Source organism: Siphateles boraxobius, unplaced genomic scaffold (genome assembly GCF_051911475.1).
Source record: "Siphateles boraxobius isolate OS27281-9 unplaced genomic scaffold, OSU_SipBor_1 8, whole genome shotgun sequence".
Taxonomy (NCBI): domain Eukaryota; kingdom Metazoa; phylum Chordata; class Actinopteri; order Cypriniformes; family Leuciscidae; genus Siphateles; species Siphateles boraxobius.
This window is the reverse complement of record NW_027509208.1, coordinates 4,560,320-4,575,254: the sequence shown is the minus strand read 5'-3', so window position 1 is coordinate 4,575,254 and position 14,935 is coordinate 4,560,320. Positions and strand designations below refer to the sequence as shown.

General features: G+C 37.2%; 1 protein-coding gene across 2 annotated transcripts in view; it reads right to left on the bottom strand.

Annotated features, from left to right (window-relative positions):
• The window catches only part of nbas (NBAS subunit of NRZ tethering complex), a 181,837-nt gene that overhangs the window by 110,139 nt on the left and 56,763 nt on the right, over window positions 1-14,935 (bottom strand). For both annotated transcript variants that reach the window (XM_077220068.1, XM_077220069.1), the window contains exons 28-32: window positions 11,995-12,117; window positions 11,808-11,910; window positions 8,976-9,205; window positions 3,075-3,187; window positions 162-275 (exon numbers count right to left, since the gene is read on the bottom strand). In XM_077220068.1, coding sequence (XP_077076183.1) covers window positions 162-275; window positions 3,075-3,187; window positions 8,976-9,205; window positions 11,808-11,910; window positions 11,995-12,117 — 683 coding nt within the window. The remainder of the gene's footprint in view (window positions 1-161; window positions 276-3,074; window positions 3,188-8,975; window positions 9,206-11,807; window positions 11,911-11,994; window positions 12,118-14,935) is intronic.

The following is a 14,935-nucleotide window of genomic DNA, read 5'->3' as shown; positions in this document are numbered from 1 at the left end:
GATGTGGGTAATTTTTATCGTAACTGCTGTGGCAGGCTGTCTGTGACAGCGTTGATGAATCTTCGTAGCTGGAAATACTTCAGTTCAAGCGTTTTTCTGCAACGGACATACATAAATGGACCGTTAGCCTGATGCTGAGGGAAGTTTTCAATGGGTTTTACCTGCAACGCGCAGCAGTCTGGCCAGGCTGAGCAGGAGAGTGGACTGTCTGTACGCAGTAGGGCACTGAGAGATGCACTCCTTTATCAATGATAGACGATCTGTTCGCAGACGCACTGCAGAGAAAGAGGAAATGAGAGAGCGGGACAAAACAAAGACCAAAGTTAAGACCTAGCAGAAATCCAGTAGCCTTTGTTGTACTGTATATACCGGCTAGAATAGCCAAAATGTGCAGTATACAATCACTGTTTCATACAAGCCCACTAATATGGCATAATTTGCCACATGACCATACATTTACACAAAAACACATAGATAGTTGAAGATTCTTCATTTTAAATCATCAGATTTTAACGGTAACATTGGTTAAAATTTGCCACATGACCATACATTTACACAAAAACACATTGATAGCTGGGGATTCTTCACTTTAAATCACCAGATTTAGCATAGGTTTTACTAGATTTCTCTACACTAAGAGAAATGTTATCTCTGTAGAATATCAGACAAACTGTGCATTATTTGTCACATGACCATATATTTAGACAGAGCCCATTACATACACTGTGAAGGAATACACATGAAAAACTGATATGCCGTTTAATGTTAAAAAAAGTAAACCAAATACTTTAAAGATCAGCCATTAATTATTAAATGAAACCATTTTTCCCCACAAAATGATTTGTGTGGTAAAGTGTGCCAGACACTTTGTGCTAAGTTGAGGCTCAAATAATAGTGAAAGTAAGCTTTGCCTACTGTACAAATGCAGGAAACATTATTTTATCATATCCAAAAATGTTGAAAGATTGATTGCAAATTAAAACATTTCTTAAAATACTAACATGTATATTCAAATATTCTCTTTAAATATTTCATTTTAAATATTGAATAAAATAGTTTTTCTTACAGGTTTATGAAAAAGTGGACAACATGCAACAAATTAAATCTTGTAAATGACCATGATACAGTTTTCTTTGTTGTTCTCATTTGTCTTCATACTTTTACTTGAAATGTAAATCCTTAATGTGGGGCAAGTTGTATCTCTGGACCACTTTTCTTTTCTTTTCTTTTTTTGAGAAATGGATACTTTCACCTAATTTCAGTTGATGGCAGACACCTAAAATTCAAATTTCTCCTTGCACAGAGGACAAAGTAGTTAAAAAGTGCAACAGCTTACCCCACTCTCCCCATACCATAATGCAACTCACTTGAATTGACTTTCCATTTCCATGGCCTTTCATTCACACTGCTACTTACACACAAACTATTAAAAAAACCAAAAAGCATACAGTGTGTACTGTGCAGTATACATCAGCTATTTATTTAGAACACAGTAAAGAGCTTAACTAAAAAAAAGGTTTAGAAAAACAAAAAACGCACGCACTCTCCACACTTCCTGTCATAACAAGCAAGTAGCTGTGATGTGTGGTAATTGGATGGACACAAAGCAGGTCTCTGCTGTCTGACTGAGCACAGTTTAAAATATTGAGCTGGAAGTGGACTGTGCTGGAGGTCACGCTGATCTGCAGCAGGCAGGGGGCCGAGCCGGGCCACGAGTTACAGGCCTGTGGGGGGCAGACAGCTCCATCTTTAGAGGAGACACCACTGGGGACCAGCCAGCCATCAGCAGCACCTGCCAAACACATTAACCTGCTTCCGAAAACAGCCGCGCATCTGAGTGTGCAGCAATAAGAGCTTTTGTGTTTGCTTAAACGTGAGCCTAATTGATTGCAGTTCAGCTCTTGCTTCTTTATCTTTCACTCTTTTACTTGTAAAGTAGAAAAGCGATTTAAATGAATGGAGAAGATGGGAAATAAGCAGATAAGTTAAGGTGTAAGTCAAGCTGTGAGGCAGGCTTCAGCTCTTTGAGGCAGGCTACAGCTCCCTGTTGGATGTATAACTTTTCCTGCTAGGAAAAAGACTGGCATGCACAGACAGCCGCGGGGTCACTCGGGTCTGGAAGGGCGAATGAGCTCAAGGAGAGTTTCCACTTTATGTATTCAGACTTCCTTTATAAGTTTAGGAAGGAGAGTTGAGCTGCTCCTAGCCTTGCCTCGACTAGATAAAAGAGTTTCCACGCTTCTTCAAAAGGACACTGGGAGGAGCACACATGGGGCTTAAGAGGCCTTCCCCTTTTTAGAAATACAAGTACTTTTACTTCACTTTTCACTTGTGTTGTATTATCAATGATACTTTGAATGTGTCTCTACCATCTCACAAATGTGTTTCACTGGACACAACAGATTAACATTAGATGATTGTCTTTAGATCTCCAGAACATTAACATTGGTTTTTACCAGATTTACAGATTATCTGGAAGAAAACTGAAAATGAATGAAGAAAAGCTCTTGATGACAGATGAGTGTGTCAGTTATATAACAAGAACGCAGGTCTTGACGAATTAAGGGGCGTCCAAACAGGACATGTTCTTGTGCAAAAACAGCTAGACGGAGCCCAAACGAACGGATAAGACGTTTTTCAAGGCTGCTACCAAAAGTCATGATTCGGATTCTAATATGCTGATTTGGAAGAAACTTTTGAACATTATATATGTATTTACTGTTACTTTTGATCAATTAATGCATCCCTGCTAAACAAAATTAATTTCTTTAAAAAAAAAAAATATCTGACTGACCAGAAATCTTTCAACTTCAGTGCATTTCAAATATCATCACTAGTGTAAAAAATAGATATTTTCTGCTATATTTCGACCATGTATTTTTGTCTCTTTTATGAGATTGTTTCTTCACATGAAACAGAAAAAGTAAACCGAGCAATAAATACAAACAGGAACATCAGGGGAATATTTTCCAATGGTCGATTTGATGATTTAGTCAGCTTGAGCACCAATCTCCTGAAGGAAATGGAAGAAGAAGATTTTTTCAAACAGTAGTAATAGGTTAGTGCTGCATTACCCTGTAAGGGAAGAACTTTCACTCCAAACTGCTCCAGGCGAGAGAGGGCGCTGATAAGATCTAATTCCTCTTGGATGAGAGAAGGACAATCCGTGATCAACAGCAGACACGACCTGTTGGACACACACCAATTATTACACAAAATATTCAAAATATAATACTTAAGGGATAGTTCATCCAAAACGTCTTCACTTTTCTGAAAAAACAAAACAAAAAAAACTTATTTTGTGTCCCACAGAAGAAAAAAACTCATATTGATCTGGAACAACATGAGGGTGACTAAATGATGGCAGAATTTTCTTCTTATTTTTTATTGAAATGTTCCTTTAAAGCTAATCAGAAAAACGTAGAAGCCATTCCTTCAAATGAGTTTTGATTCTTCTTATTTCTTAATTACAGACTGAGACTCTGACATCGAGTCGCTTTCATACCGTTATCAGAGGCTTGCAGAGGCCCGCGTCTGTTTCACATCTGTGCCGCTATAAATGTGCTTCATAGGACAACAGGGACAAACAAAAAAACAAATAAAAGCACAGATCCCAGGCCAGCTCTGCTGTCATTTTCAGAATATAGTTTGGCCAAGACAGCTGGACCTAGGGAAGCTAGCAGTGCACTTCTGAGCCAAGTCAATAGCAAAAGAGAAAGCGGAGCAGAAATAATAATTCAATTTAAGAGCTTGAGGAGAAAAAAAACTCAACATGAACAAATGCAGCAGTATTTTTCGAGTAGTTTCCTCAGCAATCTGTGAGTTTTACATGGTAGTTATTTTCAGTGACATCGCAATCGGACCCAGAAGACTGTTTCCAGCTCCGCTTTGCATAAGATTTACTGTTGGTCGTACAACTACAGGCCAATAGAAAAAAATAACCCTTCAAATAGTTTAAGGAGCTAACGCAGCAGTTTCCTACGAATACAGTACACAGCATATTAATCATAGTGGTGTGGCTTAGTGATCTGGGGTAGGCAACCACAAGGCTGTAGTGTAAAACTGTCACCAGTGACCTTGAGTGTACTGTGTCTGTAATACGTATAAATGTAAGAAGCTTTGGTTGTACTTCATTTTAATGTGTCTTTGTTACACTGTAATTATACATTTAAGTACTGAGTAATATTAAGTAACTACATGTACTTACTATAGGGTTAGAATTAGGGTTTGGTATGGTTTAGGGTTAGTTGCAGGGTGCGAACTAGGGGGAGCTTGGCTCCCATTATTAAGACATGGTCTCCCGTGAGAACATGATTCGTGAAATTTTGGGGGGTCTCAAAAATATACACAATGTTTTATTTTGACGTGCAATTTCAGTTTTGTGTAATGTGATCATCGTGGAGTATTATGTGTAAAATCGCAAAAATATCATTCATTCATGCATGACAGCGATTTAAACCTAATTCACTTGAAAGATAACTATACATGCTATTCTTGTCATGAGCATCAAGGTGTGGTGGCACTGCGGTGCAAATTCTAATCATGTTTAGTATGTTAACTCAAAGATTCGTAGAAAAAAAGTTAAATGTTGGAGGCCATTGATCTGCGCGCGAAGTCCTTGAAATCCATTCTGTTTTAAGGTAAGGCATGTTCTGCCAAATTATGTGTTGTGGCTGGGTTGTTATAGGTCTCCGTGACTTTCGTTGTCTTAGGCCTAATAGAACGGAGGAATTATGGTATTCTTCTGTAGCCTGACGAGTAATTTAACCGTTGTTCAAGTGAACTCAAAGACAGCCTATGTAGCTATAGACTATTTGGGGATGGCTGTTTGCTGTTTGACTTATCAATTTGTGTCGATAAAGTATAATAGGGTGAATCCTGTATATAGTGCTTGCATAGTGCATATACTTGTAGCTGTTATGTTTCTTTGGAAGTCCTTGAAATTAATGTTTTCAAAGCGCAGCGCCGCGCATTCCGCCCGATCTCATGAAAGTGCGTATCTATACAACGAATGGTGTTTCTCGTGCCATTTATACGCTAAAAAAAAGCTTGTTAATATAATTATAATTCAAATCATATTGATATATAAATGACAGATTTATTTTTACTAAAAAATGCAAACAAGCACAGCAGCTTTTTTTTAAATCAGGAGAAAAAAAAAACTTCTTTATTTTCCAATTAGACAAAAAAACATTTCCTCCCAAATCGTGCAGCCGAACGACTAACATTTAACAACCAGAAAGTTTACAAATACTTCATCTTAATTTTGAACAACACATTACATCCCCTGTTTAATCATTTAAAGCCTAACAAACCCCCTTTTTGTGACATATTTAGCTGGAAAGTGTTCTTTTGCAACATTTTAAAATAAATGCCATTAGTTTGATATTTTGTTATATAACACCATGACATTTAAAAAGTGTAAATAATTTTCAGGGCCACTTTAGACGACATATTTGTAATATTTAATAATGTCACCTGTAACAAATGCAAGAACACACATGCAGCTAAAGCCCGAAGAGAGGGACAGTGCACGTGACGAAAATTTCATCACCAGAATAGTATGCACGTACTGTACGTTTGCCACCTGATGTTTGTAACTGTATTTTATATAAGCAGGTCGCACATGCACATGGAATTTTTTTTGTACTAATCCGGTAGGAACACTGGCCAAGATCGTCGTTTCACAGTAGAAAACTAACCTAAAAAGATGGAACAACAACAACAAAATAGAGGAGACTGCAACAACAACAATAGTTTAAATGTATACAAAGACATTTTTATCAGTCATAACTTCTGGAGAAAAATAGCGCAGACTGGACAAAGATGAAACTTTCTAGAGCGCATGTGCCGACCGCCTATCACATGAAGTATACTTTGAAAGGCTACGCGTTCAACTGTATCGTAAGCGTAAAAAGAAGCCTATACTTTGGGTTTAAAGCAGCCGTTACACTGAAAGTGATTAGAAGGTAAGATTGTCCGGATCATCATTACAGCTGGAAAACCAGTAGTCAACGAAACGCTTGAGGAACTAGGAAAATCATCATCAATTCACCACATTACAATCCCACCAGAAATCTGAAGCACGGACAGATTAAAACCCTCATGTTCCTTTACCACATCGCCCTACTTTCTTTCCACTGAACATTGTAAAAACACTCTTCCAAACGTGTCAGAGCATCCCAAACGGTTTTAAGTGGTTTCCAAGACAACTGCTTTACTATTAAAATGTACCAACAGCACAAGCTATCTTCAAAATCCCTGTAAAACCCATTCAACATGAAACGACCGCTCTAAACACTCTGCACAGCCCTCTGCTTCCTGTGGCTAAAAAAGGTCTTTGTAATGAAGGCCTCTGATTAGCCTGAGTAAGCTAAAAATTACAATTGTTTTTCTTGCTTTTGTTTGCCAGGAAGTGTCTGTATGTGATGACGACTTAAGTACTCGCTCTCTCGGGATTACACGCGAGCCTGTTTTCATGGCCAAGACACAGCACTTCGCATTGACATTTGAAAAACATCTCTCTGAAATTGAACGAGGAGATATTCAGCATAGCTAAAAACCCAGAAAGGTGGAGATTTTTTACTTCCATGAATGAATTTTAGGTTATCAAGGTCATTTATAAAAAAAAAGAAATATAAGAAAAGAGATTTCTCACCTAATTTAAAAGTAGTATTAACTGTTTTGCAAATGTAGAAAATTTGAAAATTTCTGGAGGAAACATAAACCTCCTTAAGTTCTATTATTTCTATCGAGATCCAACAGAAATTAGGAGTTTTTAACAAGGCAAATATCCTTTTGCTTGGAAAAGTAATAATGAAAAAATAATGGAATCAGTCAACAGAATCTTTCTTGTGCGACAAGCGAGTATGGATGACCATATTTGATGTGCTCCATGTATATGCGTTGGATCAATGTTTATATATAAATAAAAGTCTACATGTTAAATATGTTCATCATATAAAGCGACCATGTCTCTTCAGAAGACCTGGTTTTAACTGCACAATTTATATTAAATTCTTTTACGATGTCTTTATGAACTTTTTGAAGTTCAAATCTCTCTAAGGTGAAGAAGATGACTGAAAGTGCTATTGGTTTGGAACGAAATCAGGGTGAGTAAATGATGACAGAATGTTCCTTTTTAGGGTGAACTTTCACTTTGAATAGGACTGAAATTCTTTCTGAACTACTGACTCCAAAACAGGAAGACTACTGTTTTTTCAATAAATAGGGAAATCAGTCAGTCAATCAGTCACTTTCCAGTCCTAGTTTCACCCAGAATCCCTCATCGACGCATTCACATTCTCCCTTCATTTTGTTTTCAATCTTTCAGTTTCTCTCAGTGGAGGCGAAAGTCCTAGAATTTAAACATGAAGCTCATAATTACTGTCCATCTAAGTTTCCCGTCTGTCAGTGGCATCGGAGTGTGAGAGAATGACAGTGATGTGAGACGCGTGTAAATGCATATGGAGTGGCGGCCCGTCCAGCCCATGAACAGACGACGGCCTAATTACTGACCCACTTTGCAACACGGCCCATCGCTCAGGGGCCGCAGTCTGTCACCCCTAGCGCTCCAGCCCAAGACAACAAAAATAGACAGAGAGACTGGAAACACATTAACCTAGAGCTGCAGGGTGGAAGTGAGCGACCGACTGTCTGTCTCTGATGGAGTCGATCGCTCATTATGGCAGCTAATTAAACAAATAATAGCCGTTGTGAAGGGCTGGACTCATAAGAGAGGCAGGAGACCAGAATGACGTTGGAATGTTTGATTCCTGCAGGGTTTCTTCCTCTTTCAACATAAACTCCTCACAAAACTGCAGGGGAGTTTGAAGAGACTGGTAATTTCAGACTATGTTCACACATGGTTTGATGGCTTAGTCCAAACTAGAGTTTGATTTAACCCCCTCCTTCCGGTCACTTCATTTTTTGATACGAGTACACATTTCAGATTTAGAAAAAAATAAATAAACTTGTAACAATTTATTTAGCGATATTGTAAGATCCATTTTTGTATAATTAAAATGAGTTATTTTTATTCAATACAATAATACCTTTATTAAAGGTGCAATGTGTAATATTTCTGAGGATCTATTGACAGAAATGCAATATAAGATCCATAACTATGTTTTCAGTGGTGTATAAACCCCTTGCATAATGAACCATTATGTTTTTATTACCTTAGAATAAGACATTTATATCTCCATAACCGTGGGCACCCCCTTCTATGGAGGTCGACATATTGTGTCGTCATGTTTCTACCGTAGCCCTAAACGGACAAACGCGTTTCGTTACTATGTTGCTTTTCATGCAAGGAAGCAAGCTTAGTTCAGCGAATAAAACACTGACAATGATGAACAAGTAACAATATTCACAATAACATATAGTTTTACTGAATAATTAAGTAAACATTATTTCTTAATTTATCCTTATAAAGAAACCTCATTGCTGAAATGGCTACTCTCTGCTCTCTCAGACGATGACATTTTCCTGTCGGCCACCGTAACTTTTGTTGTTTGCAATTCTTAACCTCACCACTAGATGCCGCAAAAAATCACACACTGCATCTTTAATATTATATAAAAATATTATTAATAATAATAATAACTATATATACTATTTTTTTTATTAAAAAAATGAGTTGCACTGCCTTACATGAGAAATATGAAATGAATAGTTAAACAAAATAAAAATAAAGTTTTTTGTATTTTTCAATTTAAAATTAGACCAAACTTTGAGCTATCATTCACAAAAAACATCAAGTATCACGAACATTTAAGGTTTCAATGAGTAAAGTGAATGAGGCTTGAAAACTAGGGGAGTCTTCCACTCTAACCTCATACTTTGTGAACCACTGGAATATTAAAATCTTATAAAGATGCTGAGTTTCTATTCTGTGTTGGTTTTTGCTGATTCAAATAGACTGAAGTAGCACAAACCATCTAAACAAATCAGATCATCATGGGTCGTCATACCTTGCCAGGTTCATGCAGGGGTCACTGAGGGTTGCAGAAGAGTTGAAGTATTCACGGGCGGCAGCCAGAACCAGCTTCACGCTGCGGCTATAAGACACACGGGCGTGAGCTTTACCACGGAGCGACACGCTGATCGGAGTGTCCTCTGACACGGCGCTGCAGTGCATCAGCTGACCCGCCAGGCGGACATTTTCCTCTCGTCCCGAACATAACAAACTCTCCACAAACACCTGCATGTACAAGAGAGACAGAGTTAGACAGAGAAAGAGAGAGAAAGAGATCAGTGCCATGTAGCAGGGACCCACGGGAAGTACACGTTCAAGTGACAATTAATCACCTGTCTTTAGTCAACTGCCGGCGAGAGAGAATCAGTACAGGAGAAATATCGAAAACTGCTCTTTCAATGACAACACAATCTCATGAGCATCTCAGTGCAGCAGCTGTTGTGTTCTGTGTAATTTCAATGCCTTCCGATACATGTAGGCAGAGTAAGAAATCAGCATTTCGTGTGGTTAGGCCTATTTGAGTGTTCTTCAAACACTGTTCAAAGTTCCCTCATTAAAACATCATATAATCCAAAAAATAGCACATTAATAAATAATAGATAAAACTAATTCTCTCATTACTCATTCTGTTCTTCCCACTAAATCCACTAAACACTATTTGTTGAGTGGTGATGTTAAGAGCATCTTTATTCTTGAATATTGTTTATTGAATGTCACTGTTATAGGGTGCAACTGGCAGATTCTTAAAGTAAAAATACAGTTTATTTTCTACATAGGGGAACTTTTTTTAATAATTTATATTGTTCACCAATTCCCCAATTAAGAAAATTAATAGGGTTTTTACTTTAGGAAGCCAACAGTTGCACTCTATATTGGTGACATTCAATAAAACAATTTAAATCAACAGTGAACTATTATGACATACATACTGTGAGCTACGAGTCTGTTAAGACCTTGGATACACTTCTGGTATGCCATCGGTCCATATTATTTCAACTTTTTTTTAAAATTGTGTTTAACTGTGCAATTCCTAGTGAATATGTCACTAACCACAACCCTGCAGAGAAACCTTCACCAATCAGAGAATCGCAACAAAAAATTGTAACTATTAAAAGGTTATATAAAAAAAAACTACTTTGGAATCGGCAAGTTTCTTTTGAACTTTCTATTTCAACAAAATGTATCACAGTTTCTACAAAAATATTAAGCAGCACAACTGTTTTTAACATTGATAATAATAATAAATATTTCTTTAACACCAAATCAGCATATTAGAATGATTTCTGAAGGATCATGTGACACTGAAAACTGGAATAATGGCTGCTGAAAATTCAGCTTTGCCATCACAGGAAAATATTACATTTTAGAATATATTAAAATTGAAAACAGTTATTTTAAATTGTAATAACATTTCACAATATTACTGTTTTAACCCAATTGTTTGTTAAAATAAATACAGCCTGGGTGAGCATAAAATACTTATTTTAACAACCACAACACACCAACCACAAACTTATGAACTTTTGAATTTGTAAATATCTAAATATTTTGTAATAAACTTAGAAAACTAACATATGTTTTGCATCTATAGTTTCATATCTTTCCATCAAAATTAAGTAATTTGCAAAGTTTCAAGGGATTGTAGTTCATTTAGTATACAATCAAATTGAAATCAGCAAAATAAAGTGCCATTCCTGAGGGAAAATATTAACACATTTGTCGAAAGACCTCAAAAAGTGAGTGTGTTGCAAAACCAGAATGTCATTAACCGTGGCCCTTGGAGTTTCATATGGTCTTTAGAAATATAATCTGCAAGTGCTTTAATCCGTCTGCATTACAGAATCCAATATCTGCAGTGCACATTGCACCTATAAACATAACACGGTTAACTCCCAACACCGCACAAAATGAAATATCCGCCCCTGCTCGGTCTGCGAGCCAATGAGCCGTTCCTAATGCACACCCACAGAAGTGAGGCAGTTTAGAGCTGGTTGCTGAGGTTTGTGTAAGTTCATTAGCTGTTTAGCAACTGAGGAGATTTCAAAGCAACTCTGCTGCACTCCGTCAAATGGACCCAGAAGCAGAGGGGAAATGGTGAGAATGCCAATTCCATAAAACTACATTCCAGTCCTTTCATTTTGCTCTCCAAACTTTCAATTTACTGCTTGTCTGGGATCGTCTTTCAGTAGCTTGGAGAAAAATACAGTGCAGGAGCCCGTACTGACAGGAACTGGGTAAAAAAAGGGAACAGGTTGAACAGGTTTGTTGTTGTTTTTTAAATCTTTTTTTCTTTCTAGTCGAGAAGGGTGAGCAGCAGAATTGAGGATGAACTGACGGCAAGTTCAGCTCAGCTGTTCTGCTCTTGATTGTGATGAAGAAATCGATAGTGACGGAACGCAGGCTCGCAAGAAAATGCCGCTAAATTACAGAGCAAACGGACAAAGCCCATCGTCAGCATCAGAATAATGCTTAGTGTGAGACACTTTCACACACACATACGGTACGGATATAGTCATACACTTACAGATGAAAACCAGGGTGAGCAACAAAAGACGGGAACAAAAAGATAGATCATGTTGGAGCTGTGAGGCAGTAGGAAACAGTGTGAAAAGCAGAGTGGAAAGATCACAGGAACTCTAAAATATCTCAAATGCTGCAGTAAGGATCATAATGTATAGTGTAGAACAGTGAAACAAAATAGCTTTGTGACAAACAAGACAAGTCACAAGTGCAACAGTAAAATTAATAAATAAAATACAAAATCATTAAAGCATAAATTATACAATATAATAATACATATATTATATTATATTGATGGTAAGTTTACCTGATGGCAAGTTTCTGGCTCTAGACAGGTATAAACATTCTGCTGCATGTCCAGGAGATCTTGAAGTAAACTTCTCCACACTGTCTCACTCACAGGAGGGTTTCTAAGCAAACAACAGACAGTGAGACAGGTGCACCGGAGTGCTCTGGGAAATGTTAAGGTGGTTGTGTGTGTGAGTGTGTCATACTTGCGTCCTGTGTGTCGAGTGAGTCGGACCATCAGCTGGTGAGCTTCCTCTTTGCTGCTCTGACTGTTCCTCACGAAAGAGATGGGCTTTTGGAGACCTTGTTTCTCTAACACCTCAGCAACGCTGCAGAGAGAGACCGAAAAAAGTGTGATTAAATTAAAAGTGCTTAAAATGTACAAACAGACTAGTGTGTGAACTTGCGAAGCCCTATAAACCAATGCTATATGAATATGGCTCCACTTTTAGTGCAATATTTTACACATTCACTCCTATTTATTCATATCCACATCTGTAAATAGGTTTATAATCTGTAAATATGTTTATTCTGACTTGACTTGTCCTTATAGTTTTTCATTTTTTTATTCTTTATTTTTATTATCATGCGTCTTTTTGTTGTTTTGGGCACTGAAAGCTTCATTACCAAAAAAAAAATAATCTTTGTCTATGCAAGCCCTCACACTTTACACTATCGATTATTTAATGTTTTTCTAAGAAGTCTCCTATAGTCACCAAGTCTGCATTTATTTGTTAAAAAAAATACAGTTAAAACAGTAATATTGTGAAATATTTTTTTACAATTAAAAAATAACTGTCTTATATTTTATTTTATATTTCATAATCAGTGCTTGACATTAACGCCCGTCAAATGCGGTGGATTTCAGCAGTGGCGTGTAACGCAGTCACTCCTACTAGCCACTTTGGCGGGTTAAATATTATATATAATATATACATTTTTCAATAGTAGTTTTTTTTAAAAGGCATAAAAATAATAAACTAAGTGCAATGTTGTGTCGCAAAAATATAGATTTTTCGATACATGTCGATACTGAAATATCTGAAACACTTCTAATACTAATTTTCCGCAGAATAGATACACGATACCAGCTGCGCTTTCACGCTCTCTCGTCGCAACGACAGTGATTTTTTTTTTTTTTTTTTCAGAATAATAGCATCTACGTAACTGGACTGGACACTACCAAGTGACAGATGACAGATTTTGCAGTAAAATATGGATGCATAACCTTTGACATACATACCAAAAGATTTTCTCTACCTTAAAAGTTGAGACGGTTTAGATTTCCAATATGCACCCATTTTTTATTTTATTTCAACCCACCAGTTGAGGACCATCATGGCAAACTACATCAGAAGCCATGCTTAACCACAGCTATGCTAACAGCTGCTCAGAGAAGCCAAGAACAGAAAGAGGTGTCTAAATGAACCTCAGTGAGCTGAACTGGTGCGGTGCCTGGCTGAGATGCCCTCAATAAATGTGGATGTACTGTCCCTTGAGAGCATCTAGCACAGATGTGTTTCTGTTTCCTTCCTTTCTTCCCGTCTCACACTTCTTCCCTCGTGTCCCTTTCTTTCTCTCTACAATCTGCTGGGGCCAGATTTTTTTTTTGTTCAATTTTTGCGCTTCCCTCTCTCTCCTCTCTCCATCTGTCTATAGCTCTTTAAGTCTTCTCCAATGATCATGACCTGCTCCAAAAATAGCTGCTTGAACAAGCAAACTGTTTTACTTTTCAATTTTATTTTGATTAATTTTATTTAATTAAAACTACAATATGTATTTTTTTTTTTTCGGTCAGTCGGGTCGTTTGAAATAAAGATTCCATTTAAACCTTTGCAATTTATATAGCCTAGTACTATATAGACACAATGTTCTATGAAATACATAGGCCTACACTTTATTGGCTGAATAACTGGCACAAAGATGACGCAGGAGCTCAGTATACCAGTGGAAAAGCAGCTAATGGGTGAAGATGGCATGAAGAAGACTGTACATTCGCGAGATGGACATATGCGCATTAGGCTACTCTATTTGTTCTGTTTTCTTTCTAAACAGTTAGGCTATATTTGTGTGGTATTTTTCATGTTTTCATCACACAATCATGTTTTTGATGCGGTGGTGACGCGTTCACGTAACACCATGATGAGGGTGGCGGCGGCGCTGCCGATAAAGCACCTAAAAGCTGTCACAAAGATCCGGCAAAAGCAATGAATGATTATGAATATGTCAAATATAGCAAGGAGACATTGTAATTGTTTATTAATAAAGATGAAGTTGACGTTGCTGCCTCGCGATCTTCGCAGTAGTAAATGCGCCAGAGAGAAATGCACATTTCATACAGATAGGCTAAGCAGAGAGCAGTCCGTTTTCTTTTGTTTTGAATTGTTCTGTTTACAAGTAGACATTTCAATATAGATTGAAATATATTTTTCAGGTCTGCATTTTCTGAGAATTTATATTTCAAGGTTGTGTCGCGATTCTGCAGGTTCGTGGATCTGAGTGTTGCGATTTCGGTTTCATATCGCATATCGTTACAGCCTTAGAATGTTAAGTTCTACTACTGTATATCTATTTTGGTTGAAATGTGACGCATTGCATTTCTGAGACAGTAATATTGTAAGGTAATGAATTACTTTAAAATAACAGTAACAAGTAATGTATAATGTATTACAGTTTGGAAGTAACTTGCACAACAATGACTACTTTAAAAAAAAATGCGGGCCAGAAAGCGGGTCCGGTACAATATTTTCTTCTTTTTTTGTGGTCTGAGTTGCGGGCGGTTAGTTGAAAACGTGGTCGGGTGCGGGTTGTTTATACATTGACCCGCGCATCACTGATGTTTACTATGGCAGTACGAGCGGAAACCAGGGATAACGCGGATATTACGTCATTGACAGGCAACAAGTGAACATGGACGAGCCATTATTTAAAATTGGAATTTCTCTGAAATTAAAAATCTTTGGGAACTTTTGGGATATTGTAAGTACACAACTGCAGGAAATATATCACACTGTGCAAGTGATTTTTGGATATTTTATTACAAAAAATTTACATATTGTAGCTTTAACCACATATTTCTGTAACTCAAAGCATACTCTGTTTCTGAACTCCCTGAAACAGCTTGATTGTAGTATTGAGGTTTCTTCA